At 41.2% G+C, this 15,572-nt stretch overlaps 1 protein-coding gene across 2 annotated transcripts in view; it reads left to right on the top strand.

Annotated features, from left to right (window-relative positions):
* Positions 1 to 2,255: 2,255 nt before the first annotated feature.
* LOC311138188 (carboxy-terminal domain RNA polymerase II polypeptide A small phosphatase 2-like) overlaps positions 2,256 to 15,572 on the top strand; it is a 33,913-nt gene continuing 20,596 nt past the window's right edge. Inside the window, exon 1 of one of the 2 annotated variants that reach the window (XM_084172856.1) lies at positions 2,256 to 2,849. In XM_084172856.1, the coding sequence (XP_084028982.1) occupies positions 2,789 to 2,849 (61 nt within the window). In that variant the 5' untranslated portion in view covers positions 2,256 to 2,788. The remainder of the gene's footprint in view (positions 2,850 to 15,572) is intronic. The other variant, XM_084172857.1, reaches the window with a different exon arrangement.

The raw sequence follows: 15,572 nt of genomic DNA, 5'->3' as shown, positions 1-15,572 counted from the left end.
CTGAGGATCACGTGACCTCTGTATAGGTTTTCCATAAATTCCTCACATTCAACCAATGGGTATCCAGTATCACACCCTTCTATTTCCCTGTTACTTCACCGTTCTCCTGCCTGCACATGTGTGCCCTCTCTTCCTCTCTCTCCATATAGGTCAATGTATGGGTTTACTGTATATAGTGCCAGGCCAAGCCAGACCTCGCACAATGCACAGCACACTGTATTGCTCAGGCATATCAGGGACAGGTTGTTGGAGTATGTTGTCAGAGAGTGAGATATTACATGTGAAGGTTTACTCAATGACATTAGTCATCAGAGGCCATGATAAAACATTAGAAGCAACATATAGAAAATATATAATTGTGATGTCAACAATAGGCCTATTCATCGTTGGCTGCAATGCATTTTGTAATGTATATCACAATGAAATTAATATAATTCATTTATCCAATCTGCAGCCTAGTCACACTGCTGTTTTTTAATTTGGCTTTTCTCTTATAAAAACACTTCCTGTGTTCTTTGCTTGGTGTTTGTTTGAACTTACTCCTGACATTTTTGTTATGCATGTGATCACCTGTTGTATTCTGTTTTTATTTAATTCATTTATTTTCCAGCTGTGTTTTGTCAGCTGGTGAACACTTTCAATTCCTATATGTTGTCATCTCTTAAAAACCATTTCAACAAACCCATATACAAACATACCATCATTGTAGATTAATTTAATTTCTGCCTCGTATTGCATTGTTATGCAGATGGTATTGCAAAGAGTCTGTGAATTTGCCATGACAGATATTCTACATTTCCTAACAACAATCAAACTGACTTTCTCTCTCTCTCTCTCTTTGCATAAATGGAGAAAATATTATAATGGTTTTTGAGGTGTTATTACATGCATTATTAAGAGGATATGTAGGTTAGTCAGACCAGTATGTGTCTAATAATGTATATAAGCAGTTTGTTAGCAGATATTCAATTAGTGTTATAATATACTCAAATTATCACAATCATACTCTGTATGACAATATAGAACAGGGGTCCCCAATTTCATTCAGCCCTGAGCCAATTTTTCCTTGAGCGGTTGGTCGGGGGTCCAGAACATGTAAATTAACCGCAAGAATCCCAAACAGACTAAAACAGAATAATTTCCAACCTTGATTACATTGGGATACGATCACATAAGCCAGTCTATTTTTGCGTGGGGATACTTGAACAGATTTCTTAAATTAAAATTACTTTGAGCTGATTTCCTGGTCTTTTATGTCCATTAAAAAAAAGATTGAAAACGGTTTTGGGGGAAACCCTGATATAGAATATCAATCAAAAGCAAAATAACTAGGTGATAAAAATGGTCCTAAGAATGCCGTTCTAAACGGGTTGAGCTAGGTTAATTTTAGCCTATATGATGAAATTCTAAAATGTGGTTTGTAATCAAACAATTAGTGCTGCCACAAGGTCAAAACAAAAAAGTCTGCAGACTTTATAGTCTTCAGTTCAAATATTTCACATGGCAGTAATGTTTTACTTTGTCCTCCGTTGCCGCAGATAGGTGATCATTTTGGCAATAGGCCTTCGCATAGGCTTCATCCACAGGTCTACTACTTCATGTATATATAAATAGCATTTAGAATAGTATTCAGCATTGAAATATGCAATTAATCAAATGTATATTAAATTTCAAACTAGCCTAAATAAGCATAGCCTAAGGATATTAAACAAACAAATTGTCCGTGATCCGTGTGCTATATCGATAATAGGCGCATGCCTCTGCCCAGGCGTTGCTGACGCCTGCCAGATCTTACAACGTCTGGATAGGTCCTCTATGTATCAGCTAACCACATCATATGTTATAGTAATCTGTCAGTTGTTGACCCCGTCGATGACGTTGCACGTAACCATTGGTTAATGCATGCAACGTCTGAGCAGGGGAGCGCAACCAAACATGGTCATTGCTAGAAGGGAAATTAACTTCAACATTTGTCGTCGTCGTCCCGCCCCCGCTTCATTTTAGCTAATCCTTACCCTTTTCCTAACCTTAACCTATTTCTCCTAACATGCTACGAAAAGTCAAATCTGATGTTAATTTCACAAAAGCTGGATCCCTTCTAGCCATGACCATCAATCCAGGCCACATACCCTGCGAACACAGGAATGCGCTCAGGACGAACTCGAAGTGAGTTGAGAAGAATTCCTGTGGTACTCCCACTTCTACGAGATCCAATCCGCGACGACGAGCGGTTTCAAGGCGCCCCCAAAGTCCTCAGAAGAGCAAAAACAAAGCATCATCCGATAAACTAAAACAATCAATTATTAATCAGACATATACACATTCTTCATTTGGACCAAGATAAATAATTATTTTACCGATATATTTTCCGTTTTCTTATAGGGGATTATGATCGTCACTCGAGGTTGTTTATCAGTATTAAGGGGAACTTGAAACCGCCCCCTTTTCCTTGGTTGTTTTGCTTTTTTCGCCTGGATTCTCCATGTTGGAGTATTAGCGAGGTCTTTCCTAGTGTTAGGTAGCTATCAGAGGGGACCGTAGTGTTACACTAATCAACTTCGTGTTGAACGCATAAGACATATTGGTTAGCTTGAACTAGGAAAGATAGCGGCAGCTATAATTCCTTCGAGAAAAACCAAGAAGCTGCTTTTATCGGAATATTTTCGGATACCAAACGCAACGGGTTGGTAAGCGTGATTGCTAACCAGCTAATCTTAGCTGAATGTTGAAAGTACCTGCGTCGAATTGGGGGAACGGATTGGACTTTGAGGGGCTGTGCATTTGTTAGATGGAAAGTTCTATTATCACTCAAGTGCAGAAAGAAGATAGTCAACTGCCGTCCAAAACAGGTAAATCCTCGTGTTAATCTGCTCAGTGAGATCACTTTCTCAATGTATAATATTGTTTGTTGAAGCGGACGCTAGCCGTTCAACTGTCGCGCGAGCTAACTGGTAGCGGATGGTAGCATGCTAATAGCCACACGGCAATCATTCGCTTGCGCCCGTCTAATTAATGAATGTCAGGGTTGAGTGCGTTTTGTCATGTGAACAAGTTCTTGGTTAATGTGTCTGACATTACATTTATGGTATGAAGATATTCCAAATGCTGGTTGTACTGAATCAGGTTTGCCACTGTGTGGGTGTCCATTTTACATTCAGCGTGCGAGTCAAAGAATAGAACGTAATTCGTTAGTTAGTTTACGGGTAACGAAACTACTATCCCGCAGACGATAACGTCAGTCAGGGATAGGGAACCTCTGGATAAAGTTATTTTAACAGCAAACTAACTAGCGAACTACGTTCTTGTTGGAAAGCCATCGATTGTAGCCTATATTGTGAGCAAGGTAGTAAAGCACTCTATAGATTTAAATTGTTGTACTATCAATTACGTTTGACATTGGCTCAAGTGTTGAACGTTTAGAAGTGGCTAGTTGTCTGGAGTATGCCTGGTCAGTTTATTTGTCCAGACAGTAACAGAATACTTTTGTTTGCAATTTGTCAGATCAATTTGTATAAATTATGTTTGGCATGGATGTAGATACTTTACTCCTATGGACTGTCATCCAAATATATGTCAAAGTAGACGCTCTTTTAATAACACAGAAAAACAACATTGGTCAACATTTGTCTAGTTCATTTTACTTAGACTTTTAATACCTAAGCAATACACACAGTCAACATTTGGTTAATGCCACAGACAACAAAGATAGTCACGATGACTGTGTATGTTGAGCATGTTTGTGCACCATTTCAGATGTCACCCCTACCCAGTACCCTACCCACATGTAAAAAATATGTGACCGACCAGCTCGATTCGGTCTTATGTAGCAAAATTTGAAATTGTTTTTTACATTTTACATTGGATAAAAGTAGAGACTCAGAGCTAGAAAATTGTATATCATGCATTACAGTTGAGGAACAATGGGAAAGTAATTCTGCTTTGAAAGTTGATAACCTTGTAACCTCACTTTTGAGAAAATGGCCTTTGAATGTTTTGGTACACCTGCTGGAGAGCTTTTACATTTTAGTCATTTAGCAGAAGCTCTTATCCAGAGCGACTTACAGTTAGTGAGTGCATACATTTTTCATACTGGCCCCCCGTGGGAAACGAACCCACAACCCTGGCGTTGCAAGCGCCATGCTCTACCAACTGAGCTACACAGGGCCTCTTCTTTGTCTACACCCATTCAGCATCTTTCGCACACTGTAAAGCCTTAGCCCACATTAATATGTGAGGCCATGTACTAAACAACCAAAGATTTCAATACTAAAGGCTGGTTTATACTACGGGTGTGTTCGTAAATTGTGTTCGTGCCAGAGTGTGCTCAGAGTGCGTTCTAGGCGTTTGTAAACTCAGTGTTGTCAGATTGTCTGTTCGTAAATTCAGAGCGTTTCACTCTCGGAGCGTTCAGAGCGCACACTGGACGCTCTGGCGGAGGAGTAGGGTTGATCCGAGCATTCTGACCTAACAATAGCAGTCAAGCACCCAAGCTAACTGGCTAACGTTGGCTAGCTTGCTAGCTACTTCCAGACACAAATGAGAGAACAGCTCACACTGACCATTTTACTCGCTCTAGCAGAGCTGGTTAGGCTGTTTTTATGTTATCCAGAGCATTGGTGACTGCAACTGTGCTGATGGCAACAATTTTAATTACACTTTTTTTGCCAACGTTTACTGGCACCGGCCATATTCAACGGGTGTTGAGCGTTCGTAAATGTGTCAGTTATTCTGCGCTCTGGCACACTCAGACGATAGTGCTCTGAAATCGCAGTAGATAGCCAGAGTGAATTTAGCAGCTACGTCTATTGAAAGTTGTCGCCGTGACATCATGAACATTCTATTGAAATGGTTACTTGCATAGTAGTGGAGTCTTTTGTTTAGACATGTAGCTAGCTAGCTAGCTAAACAATGAACCGTAATCCCAACTCATAACATTACTACCCTGCATGAATCTGCAGGTAGCTAACCAACCAGGTTCAATGTTAGCTAGCTAGCTAGCTAGCTAGCTAAACAATGAACCGTAATCCCAACTCATAACATTACTACCCTGCATGAATCTGCAGGTAGCTAACCAACCAGGTTCAATGTTAGCTAGCTAACATTAGGCTATAACTAGCAATTGCAAATGTCTCTGAGATAGGAATAATATAACTACACACAGATCATACACGTGATGTTATCTAGCGAGCCAGCCAGCTAACGTTAGCTAGCTAACACTACACTAACTTGAAATGAAAATGACTTTCTGACAATTAGAAACGTGAAATATCTGAAAATGTAACTAGTTACTCTCTTACCCGTATACATGGATGGACGCTTCTCCCTCTCTGTCACGGATGCCATGGTTGCCCTTAGTTTGAAGATGTAATCCAGAGACAGGTGTTTTATACAACAGCCTTCTGTGTGTTCTCTTTTCGACCCATCTGCATATTTGCAAACAAACGGCAACATTTTCTCCATCTCCTTAGCTATCATACTCTAATTCCACTGATTTTTAAAACTCGGTCCTCCAGAAAGTGGAGATCAACACTTATGTAGTTCTTCTACGTGATATCTTTCAAAAAAGCTGCATTAGAAAGGATTACCTACACATACTGACCAGCTCATGTTATAGACAGAAGCGTGCTACATGGCAGACCAATCTGAACTAATCTCTCGGCATGTCCAGCCCACTCGTTATCTCAGTCAATCATGGCTAGCGGAAAGGTTGTCTTTTTCTGTGGCTAAACCATCTAGGCTTGTAAATTAACCATTTTATTCGTATTTACAGATGGCATACAAGTTTGTTATTAAGGCACATGAAAGTTCACGTTCCAGAAGGCATTTCTGCCCCAAAAAACTATTTTGATAAATAAATAAAAGTTTACGTTCAAATGGCTCTCCTGAGAAGTAGTGACGCGCGACATAAGCCTAGTTTCCTAAAACGAGTCACATATGGTAATAGGATGGCGCAGCTGATATGAAGGCACTGTGTGTTGTTTATACTCCGTCTCTGATCAGGATTAAAGACCCTGCTAGGTCCAGATGGGAGACTCCATATTTGTTTTTCAGATTGACTTGAGCTGCTGTGGGTGGGTGGATGTTATTTATTGCACGTCAACTGTCCTTCCTTTGTTGTCCTGCACAGATAGGCCTACATCATGTCTCACAGGCAAACAGGGAACAGTTTGTCAGCGATGTAGACCTAACACTTTAGTTGGGAGTACATCGCTACATTGGAGGATGGCATGTTGAGCAGGGGGAAAATAAATGTCAAAGTGAATTCCATGACTTCTTTTATTGGGGTAGGGATAGTTATACTTCAAGATAGGCTGTGTGCAATCATTCCTCTGCTTGTGAAACATTCTGGTTGAGACAGACTTAAAGGAGAAAACGTGCCAGACCGATTTGTCGGTCTGAGTTATAGGGACCACCCGCCGGACTGAAGGCTCTCATGGTTTGCAAATTACGGCAGGCACTCTGTTCAGAGGTGCTAAGTAGGGGTGTGCCGACATGGCCATACTTGTAGTCGTATCCGTCATTTTTTCCCCAATCTCCCTGAACATTTATAAACCAAACAAACTGCAGATGACAAGTTTGCTTTCAGTCAGAATGCGCGTCGTCAGTGTTTCATCTTTTTGCCCTATCCCCGCCTCTCTTGTTAGATATTATGCACATTGATAGCAAACGTCCTTGCCATTTGATTTATCATAGTAGCATGCTAACAGGAGGCAGCAGCAGTCTAAATGGTCAGACCGAAACCGAGAAGTGAAGTTATGAAGGGAGTGGACAGAGAACATCACTCTATCCAATCAGAGCAGCAGGATCAACGTACAGCCCGTCCTTCTCTTTACAGACAGGCAAACTAGCCAGTGTAGTTATTTAGACCAGTAGCACCTCACTTGACTGACTGACATGAGAAAGATGTGTGCTGGCACCCAAAAATAATTTCCCCCCGACACGAATAAAAAACATTAAAAAATACTCTGATCATAATGGCATCCAAAAAATTGCCCATATCCAATACGATACTCGTTTTGTCCGGCTACTCGGCACATCTCTAGTGCTAAGTACTCAAACGGTAGACACTCGACAATCCTACCATTCTGTCCGTGCCTTAGGTTAGCTAAGAACTTGCCTTAAATTGTTTTCAATTTGCACGTTTCTGTGACACTCAAACTTTTCATATTTGGTATGAGGTAATCATGATCATTGCATTCTTCAACTCTTTTTGTTGGTATTGCTTTTACTGGCTGAGGCTGAGAAGAAGAATCCTGGTTAGGCTATTTGAATTACATTTAACAACCTTCACACACCTCATAGGTAAGCTTGAAAGCTTGGTCGCTCATGGCTGTAAAAGTATCCTTTCAACATTCTCATACACTAGACCGACTGTTATGAAAAGGCAAGATTTGTGACATAACATGCTTATGACAGCATTGCGAAAGGTTGGCTGTCAGCTGTCATGTGCACTGTAAAAGGGATATTTGTTTTTATAAGGTTGCGCTGCAATGGATAGTAGCCTTCTTACAGACTCCTGACCAATTTTGCTATTTTGTGAGTGATTTTACGTTGATCTTAACTGTTTTTGTACATAATGTCTCCGCCATTTCCTATGACCGAAAACAGCTTCTGGACACCAGAGCAGCGATCACTAACCTCGATTTGGATGAAAATGTATATTTCAACGAGTCTGCAGCTCTGGATGTTCTGCTTACTTCGGACCAGGCCCTTATCCCCGGGACTCGAAAGAGGAAGCAGCAGCGAAAGAGAGGCAGGCGAGGCGACATCCTGATGTGACTACATCAGTGAGCAAATAGACCACCATTGCCCTCTGTTCTATTGGAAAACGAGCAGTCACTGGAGAACAAACTGGATGAGCTCTGTTCGAGACTATCATATCAATGGTACCTGAAAAACTGTAATATTCTGTTTCTCAGTTGTGTCTAAACGAGGACATGGATAATATACATCTTGCTGGTTTTTCTATGCATCGTCAAGACCGCATGGCAGACTCGGGTAAGACTAAGGTAATAAGGGTGTCTCTCTTTGTTAACAACAGCTGGTGCACAATCTCTAATATTAAGTAAGTCTCAAGTTGTTGCTCGCCTGAGTTAGTATGGTCTGCAGCTTATCATGAGGTATTCTATTTACCAAGAGTTTTCATCTATATTTTTAGTAGCCATCTACTTACGAACACAAACCGATGCTGGCACGAATACTGCACTCAACAGGCTCTATAGATCCATAAGCAAACAAAAAAATGCACACCCAGAGGCGGCGTTTCTCGTTTCCGGAGATTTTAATACAGGGAAATTGAAATCTGTTTTACCTCATTTTTACCAGCATGTCACCTGTCTAACTAGAGGCGACAGAACTCTAGATCACTTTTACTCCACACACAGAAACGCATACAAGGCCCTCCATTTGGCAAATCAGACCATAACTATAGCTTCCAAGCAAAAATTAAATCATAAAGTACCAGTGACGCCCTCAATACGAAGTGGTCCAATGAAGCGGATGATAAGTTACAGGACTGTTTCTCAGCACAGACTGGAATATGTTCCGCGATTCATCTGATAACAATGAGTAATTTACCACGTCAGTCACCAGCTTCATTAATAAGTGCATAGACGACGAGGTCCCCACAGTGAGCGTATGTACATACCCCAACCAGAAGCCATGGATTGCAGGCAACATCCACACTGAGCTAAAGGCTAGAGCTGCCACTTTTAAGGGGCGGAACACTAATCCAGATGCTTATAAGAAATCCTGGTACAACCTACAACCAGCCATCAAACGGGCAAAGCGTCCATACAGGACTAAGATTGAATCCTACTACGCCGCCTCTGACGCTCGACAGATGTGGCAGGGCTTGTAAACTATCACAGATTACAAAGGGAAACCCAGCCGCGAGCTGCCCAGCGACGCAAGCCTACCAGACGAGCTAAATGCCTTCCATGCTCGCTTTGAGGCGAGCAACACTGAAGCATGCATGAGAGCACCAGCTGTTCCGGAAGATTGTGATTTCGCTCTCTGTAGCCGAGGTGAGTAAGACCTTTGAACAGGTTAACATTCGCAAGGCCGCGGGGCCAGACGGAATACCAGAACGTGTCCTCGGAGAATGCGCTGACCAGCTGGCAAGTGTCTTCAATGACATTTTCAACCTATCCCTGACCCGGTCTGTAATGCCAACTTGTTTCAAGCTGACCACCATAGTCCCGGTGCCCAAGTAGGCCAAGGTAACCTGCCTAACAGACACCCTGGATCAACTCCAATTCGCAAAAGGGCCGATTCAGACATTTCCTATGCACTTCTCAGTATTTGGTATTCAGACTTACCTTATTCAGTCACGTAACGCGCTCTGCAGGTGTGGTTACCTTGCGCGCTCTGAAATTTCATTCAACCCCTGAAAACCCTCCCACTTTCTGGCCAACCGATTTTCTCGTGGCGTTTTCATTCTGTAGGGTTTTCAGTACATTTTATCTTAAGCCATCCCTTTAAATACGGTGTATTTTTTGTTTGTTTAAATTTTTCGACAGATTCACTAGACTATATAGAGAGAACGGGTTCAGAATATTAGGGATCAATGAAAGAAATACATCTAAATATCTGCATATTCGTCTCTGTTTCAGCACCAATTGATCCCAATAGATAAAAAAAATACTTGTAGATTATTTAGGTTTAGGAAAGTATTTATAAATCATAAACAGGTTGGAGAGCCTTTATGCACGAAATAAAGAAAAATCAGTGGTTTGATTCATTCAAAAAATTGCCACATTCAGTTCTTCAACCCATGGTAATGTTGGAAGATTAGTATAATTATAATAGAGAGAATAGTGTACAATAATAGGCTATATCCTCGTCTTTTGCCTGCATGAATCATGTAATTGTGTGATGACATGGCCAATTATCGCGTCATGCGTCGCGTTCAAATGGTTATGGCTTAGTCTGTGCTCCGCGCGGTAACGATTTAATTAGCATACATGTATTTTTATATTATCAACTGTTACTAATGACCCTCCGCAACAACCACACGGCTGTGACGGCGTTTAGAGGAAGCAAATTAAGGTAAATGGAATGTTAATGTAGGTTATACCACCTAAAGGGAACTAACAGCAAATTGGAAGTTGAATACGTGTGGTTATTAGGCTTACTGACGGTCGATAATGATAGTGGCTAATATTTAACATGATAGAAATAGGAAACCGAAAAAGTCAGGGTAGCCTATAATTAAGACATTCGAGAGTGCCCATCCCTGCAAGTTAAAAGGCCGTACAAATTTAAATCCTGCATAATGACACAGCATTTCATAAACTTTACTGTGGGAAAGTTGATATGCTTCAGTTTGCTGCCATATGACTGGTTTCACATTTGTCTCCAGCGATGATAAGAAATAGATCTAAAACAAGTGTGATTGATATTTACAATTCTGTTATCCAAACAGTAGACCTTCGCTAGACCTTATTCATTTGTTTCCTCACGTGTAAAAGTAGTGTAATTATTAGGGAATTAAGTTAAGGTCAGAATACTGAATAGCTGTAGACACTTCCACAACACCTTCTTTGTTCGATCTCCACCCCAAATAAATAGTGGGTCAATAGCATGCTATTCTCATGCTTAAGTTCAAGGTCAGAATACGCATAGAGAGAAAAGTGCATAAAAGGGGAATTCCATTCCATTTATGCATGCTTACTCAGGTCTGAATTTCCCCCATACTGCCCCAACAGAATCACAGATGACGTAATCTCTATTGCACTCCACAATGCCCTCACCCACCTGGACAAAAGGAATACCAGGTAAGAATGCTGTTCATTGACTACAGCTCAGCATTCAAAACCATAGTCCCCTCAAAGCTCATTACCAAGCTCAGCACCCTGGGACTGAACACCTCCCTTTGTAACTGGATCCTGTACATCCTGACGGGCCGCCCCCAGGCGGTGAGGCAACAACACATCTGCCATGCTGATCATCAACACGGGCCCTTCAGTGGTGTGCGCTTAATCCCCTTTTGTACTCCACGTTAACCCACGACTGCGTGACCGCACACAACCCCAACACCGCCATCAAGCTTGTTGATGACACAAATGTGGTCGGACCGATGACGATGAGGCAGCCTATAGGGAGGAGGTCAGAGACCTGGCAGTGTGGTGCCAGGACAACAACCTCTCCCTCACGGTCAGCATAAAAAAGGAGCTGATCGTGGACTACAGGAAACAGAGGGTAGAGCACAACCAATCCACATCTGTTTTGGCTGTAGTGGGGCGGGTCGAGAGCTTCAAGTTCCTCAGTGTCCACATCACTTAGGAATTAAAGGTCCTGAACAGTGAAATTCATGTTTTCATCAAATTGGATGATATTTGGATGAAACCAGTACAAAGTAGGATGACCCAACTATGCAAAATGACTAGCTGATATACTGGTAAAGTTTTATCATAAAGTTACTGGTCCCCTCCTCCCGTGTTAAACACTTGGATTCAGGAGGCAGGCATTACCAAGGATTTACTTCCTGCCTTATGCAACATCACATAGCCTGGAATTTGATACACCAATGGTAGCGTCTTAACTCATTTGAATATGTACTGCCTTAACTGTCATTACATGTGCGCCTACGCCTTGCTTTGGCCTTGTAGTAGCTAGCTCAACCAGAACGTATGAACAAAGATACGGTTAACTTTTCATCTGTGGTGTGATTGTTAGCTAGCAAGCTACTTGCCGTCAAAAGCAAACTGTTTTGTGACTCGATGCCATAGTGTAAAATTAACCTTACACTATTTTCCGAATTAAGACATCTGACAGCAGTGGCTGCTTTTCATTTCGGGTGGACAGGCTGCACCTTTTTTCTTTCCACTATCATCAAGCTGTAATGAAAGACATTTTAGAAAATTCAACATCCACTGTCTGCACAGCTTTCCAGGCAACCACCGCAGCAGAAATGTTGTGATACAAAATCAGCTTTCCCAAGGCAAAGGGGGGATATGGTGTGAAGCCACTCAATTAATTGATAGCATCGTAACTCAGAACAGTAAATAAAAGGAAATTAAATTAACTACCGATTTAACAAATACATTTTCCTTTTCAAAAACGTTATAGGCTACATAGACCGGCTCCTGAATCTCCTCTTCAATGAGGTCATCCTTGATCCAGCGCCATATGTAGGGAAGCTGTGTGAGCTGTACATCCCAGGACCCTGTCTGCCCAGTGTGAGAGGCCTGACAAGGAGGCCATAGCTGCATTTGCCTCCCGCTTCAGTCTTGGAGGTGACTGAAGCCAAGTGGATGATTTGAAGCCTGCTTGATGGAAGCAGGGTATATGAGTCCTCCTCTCCCGCTCCCCTCCCCATCAATGTCTGTAGTTGGTTGTAATTCACTTTTACTTTCTATTAAATCATTTTGTTACTTTGTATAATTTTTTTCAAGCATTGGACGGGAGATGAGTGCTACACTGTAGGGTGACCGGGTGCCTATATTAGGCTTATGGCTCAAATATTTTTTTTAAATGTGAAATGTCTCACCTTTATTTCTCATGAGTGTTCATGTTGATCTATGTTTTGGCTATGCTGGCCAATTGGAAATGATCAAATAAATGTCTGATCAATGCATACAATTCTGAAAATATTGTCATTTATAATGCTGATGCAGATGCACCAATAAGTTGTCCAGTACACTTATTGTATGCTGTTTTCATTCCCTTATGTCTAAGCTTCTAAGGTGACTTTACTAAATCTTGTGGAGTGTATCAGTGAACTGTATTCTGTAATTGGTTACAAAACAATAGGAATGCAATTGCGTATTCCTGCTGTTTGTCTGATATCCAACAGTCCATGATCAGCTCTGTTGACCATGAGAGCATTTTGCTGAGAAAATCGGTTGAGGCATACTATTTAGGCTTGGAATGACATGTGCCCCATTGTTTACCTTGTTACCTGGCAATGACCACAAGGGCAAGCTCATGAATATAAGCTCCCCACCCACTCAGTCTGTTCTTTCAGACTTCCTGATAGTTAGAGATGAGAGAAAGGGCCACATTTCTTCAATTCTGAGCATTTTAATAGCGTAAAAAAATATTATGGGTGACGTTTTGGTCCTTAAGGCTATTTTTACTTTGGAAATAGGATGACTGTGCAGGACCTTTAACATGGTCCACACACACCCAAACAGTTATGAAGAGGGCATGACAGCGCCTCTTCCCCCTCTGAAAAGATTTAGCATGGGCCCTCATATCCTCAAAGTTCTACAGCTGCACCATTGAGAGCATCTTGACTGGCTGCAACACAGCTTGGTACGGCAACTGCAAGGCACCCAACCGCATGGGGCTACAGAGGGTGGTGATTCCGGCCCAGTACATCACTGGGGCAGAGCTCCCTGCCATCCAGGACCTCTATACCAGGCGGTGTCAGAGGAAGGCCCCAAAAATTGTGAGACTCCAGCCACCCAAGCCATAGACTGTTCTCTGCTACTGCACGGCAAGCAGGAACCAGTGCACCAAGTCTGGAACCAACAGGACCCTAAACAGCTTCTACCTACAAGCCATAAGACAGCTAAACAAGACTGCTAAATAGCTAATGAAATGGCTTCCCAGACTACCTGCATTTACCCTTTTTTGCACTAACTCTCTTGCACTGACTCTGTGCACACATACTGGACACACTCACACATACTTACACTGACGCACACATGCATACTGACGCCTCACACTCACCACATACGCTGCTGCTACTGTCTGTCTATTCTGTTGCCTAATCACTTTACCCCTACGATATGTACATAGCTACTTCAATTACCTCATACCCCTGCACATCGACTCGGTACTGGTACTCCCTATATATGGGCATGTTATTTTTAATTGTTATTAGCTATTTACTGTGTAGTTATTCCTCGTGTTACTATTTATATATTTTTTCAATTCTCTTTAACTATGCATCGTTGGAAAAGGACCCGTAAGGAAGCATTTCAATGTTAGCCTACACCTGTTGTTTACGAAGCATGTTAAAAATAAAATGTTATTGATTTGAGGATGAGTTTCGGCTGTGAAGTTGAACCCAGTCCCAGTTTAGAACAGGGAGTACTTCGTTATCCACTTCACCTACTGTAGTTCAATAACCAAAATATTTTTTCAAAGTCAATGTGTCATGTCATACATAGTTGACAACCCATTCGTTCTGCAGACATCGTTGAATCTTAATTCAAAGCAGATATTTAACAACATTTTGGGGAAACATGGACACATAAAAGAACTGAGGGAGATTTTAACGAAATTCTGTTACCAAACTTTGCATCTGCACAGTTCTTCCAGTAAATGTGTTTTTGTAAAATATTTAGTGTAGATTCTTAAAAGTAGTCCTTTAAATCGGTGGTTTTTGTTTGGAATACATTTTAAGTGAAAAATCAGTGTCTCGCCACAATTCAGTTTCTGTGGAATTACCCGTAATTCAATTGGATTTATCTCTCCTAGTTCTTACCTGAGTACCAGAGAGCTGGCGTACTCCAACAGACTCTTCAATTCTGGGCTGTTGTTTTTGTTGCTGAAATGTTCTTGGTGCCAAGTCACTATTAATAGCAATGCTGGCATTTGTAATAGCAATGCTGGCATTTGTCTAATAATAGACATTAAATGTTTGTCAGCGCTTGTTGGTTGTAGCCTCCTCTTGAGTCGGTGACTAAGTCCCAAATGGCCCCCTATTCCCTATGTAGTGCACTACTTTTGACCAGGGTTGTGACGACACCAGTATCGCACTATTGTTTTCCATGGTAAAACTGAAAACACAAAGCAGACCAAACTCTGGTCCTTTTAAAAACCTGCTATATCTAAATTAGTGTGCTATAGCTTGGAAAATAAATAAATGTGACTCTGGATGACAACATAATAGGGTTGAATAGAGGGAACAGAGTTACTGAGATTTCCCGCCCAAACCCACTCCCTTTTCCAGGGATAAATAACAGCGAGAAAACGTTCAATTATAATACATTATTTATATGAACAGCATGACGTGAAATGGAACTGTTAAATTATATGTAATGTCTAAATCTGGCTTCTCTATGGCCTTCTCTCTGCTATCTGCATGATCAATCATCTAGCTGCATGATCAATCATAAAGTTCCGAATGCATGTATCATCTCATCATGGTAACTTATTTTTTTGTGACAGGTAGGCCTACATTTGCTGCAACATAGCCTATGCTACAGTAATATAAGGACTGAATGCGTGTCTAATTTACACATCTGTCTGGCTTTCGGGGTCACCTTATTTTTTTAATTGTAAAGATGTTATTTTAATTACAGCTGTAGAGTTTTAAAACTTCCTATCACTAGTATCATTGCTTTAAAACAGTGCGCACGCGAGAAGTCTTTCTCCATCAATTCCATTCAAATGTCATTCACAATATATAGTCCTGTTCAATATATATATATAATTTATGTGTGTAAATAAAATATATATGTATAGAAAAAATATATAAACGCAACATGTAAAGTGTTGGTCCCATTTTTCATGAGCTGAAATAAAAGATCCCAGAAATGTTCCATACTGACAAAAAGCTGCTTTCTCTCAGATTTTGTGCACAAACTTATTTACATCCCTGTTAGTGAGCATTT

The sequence above is a fragment of the Coregonus lavaretus genome (genome assembly GCF_964263955.1).
Source record: "Coregonus lavaretus genome assembly, chromosome: 12".
Lineage (NCBI taxonomy): Eukaryota > Metazoa > Chordata > Actinopteri > Salmoniformes > Salmonidae > Coregonus > Coregonus lavaretus.
Note: the sequence above shows the minus strand (reverse complement) of the source record. Positions and strands in the feature narration are given on the sequence as shown.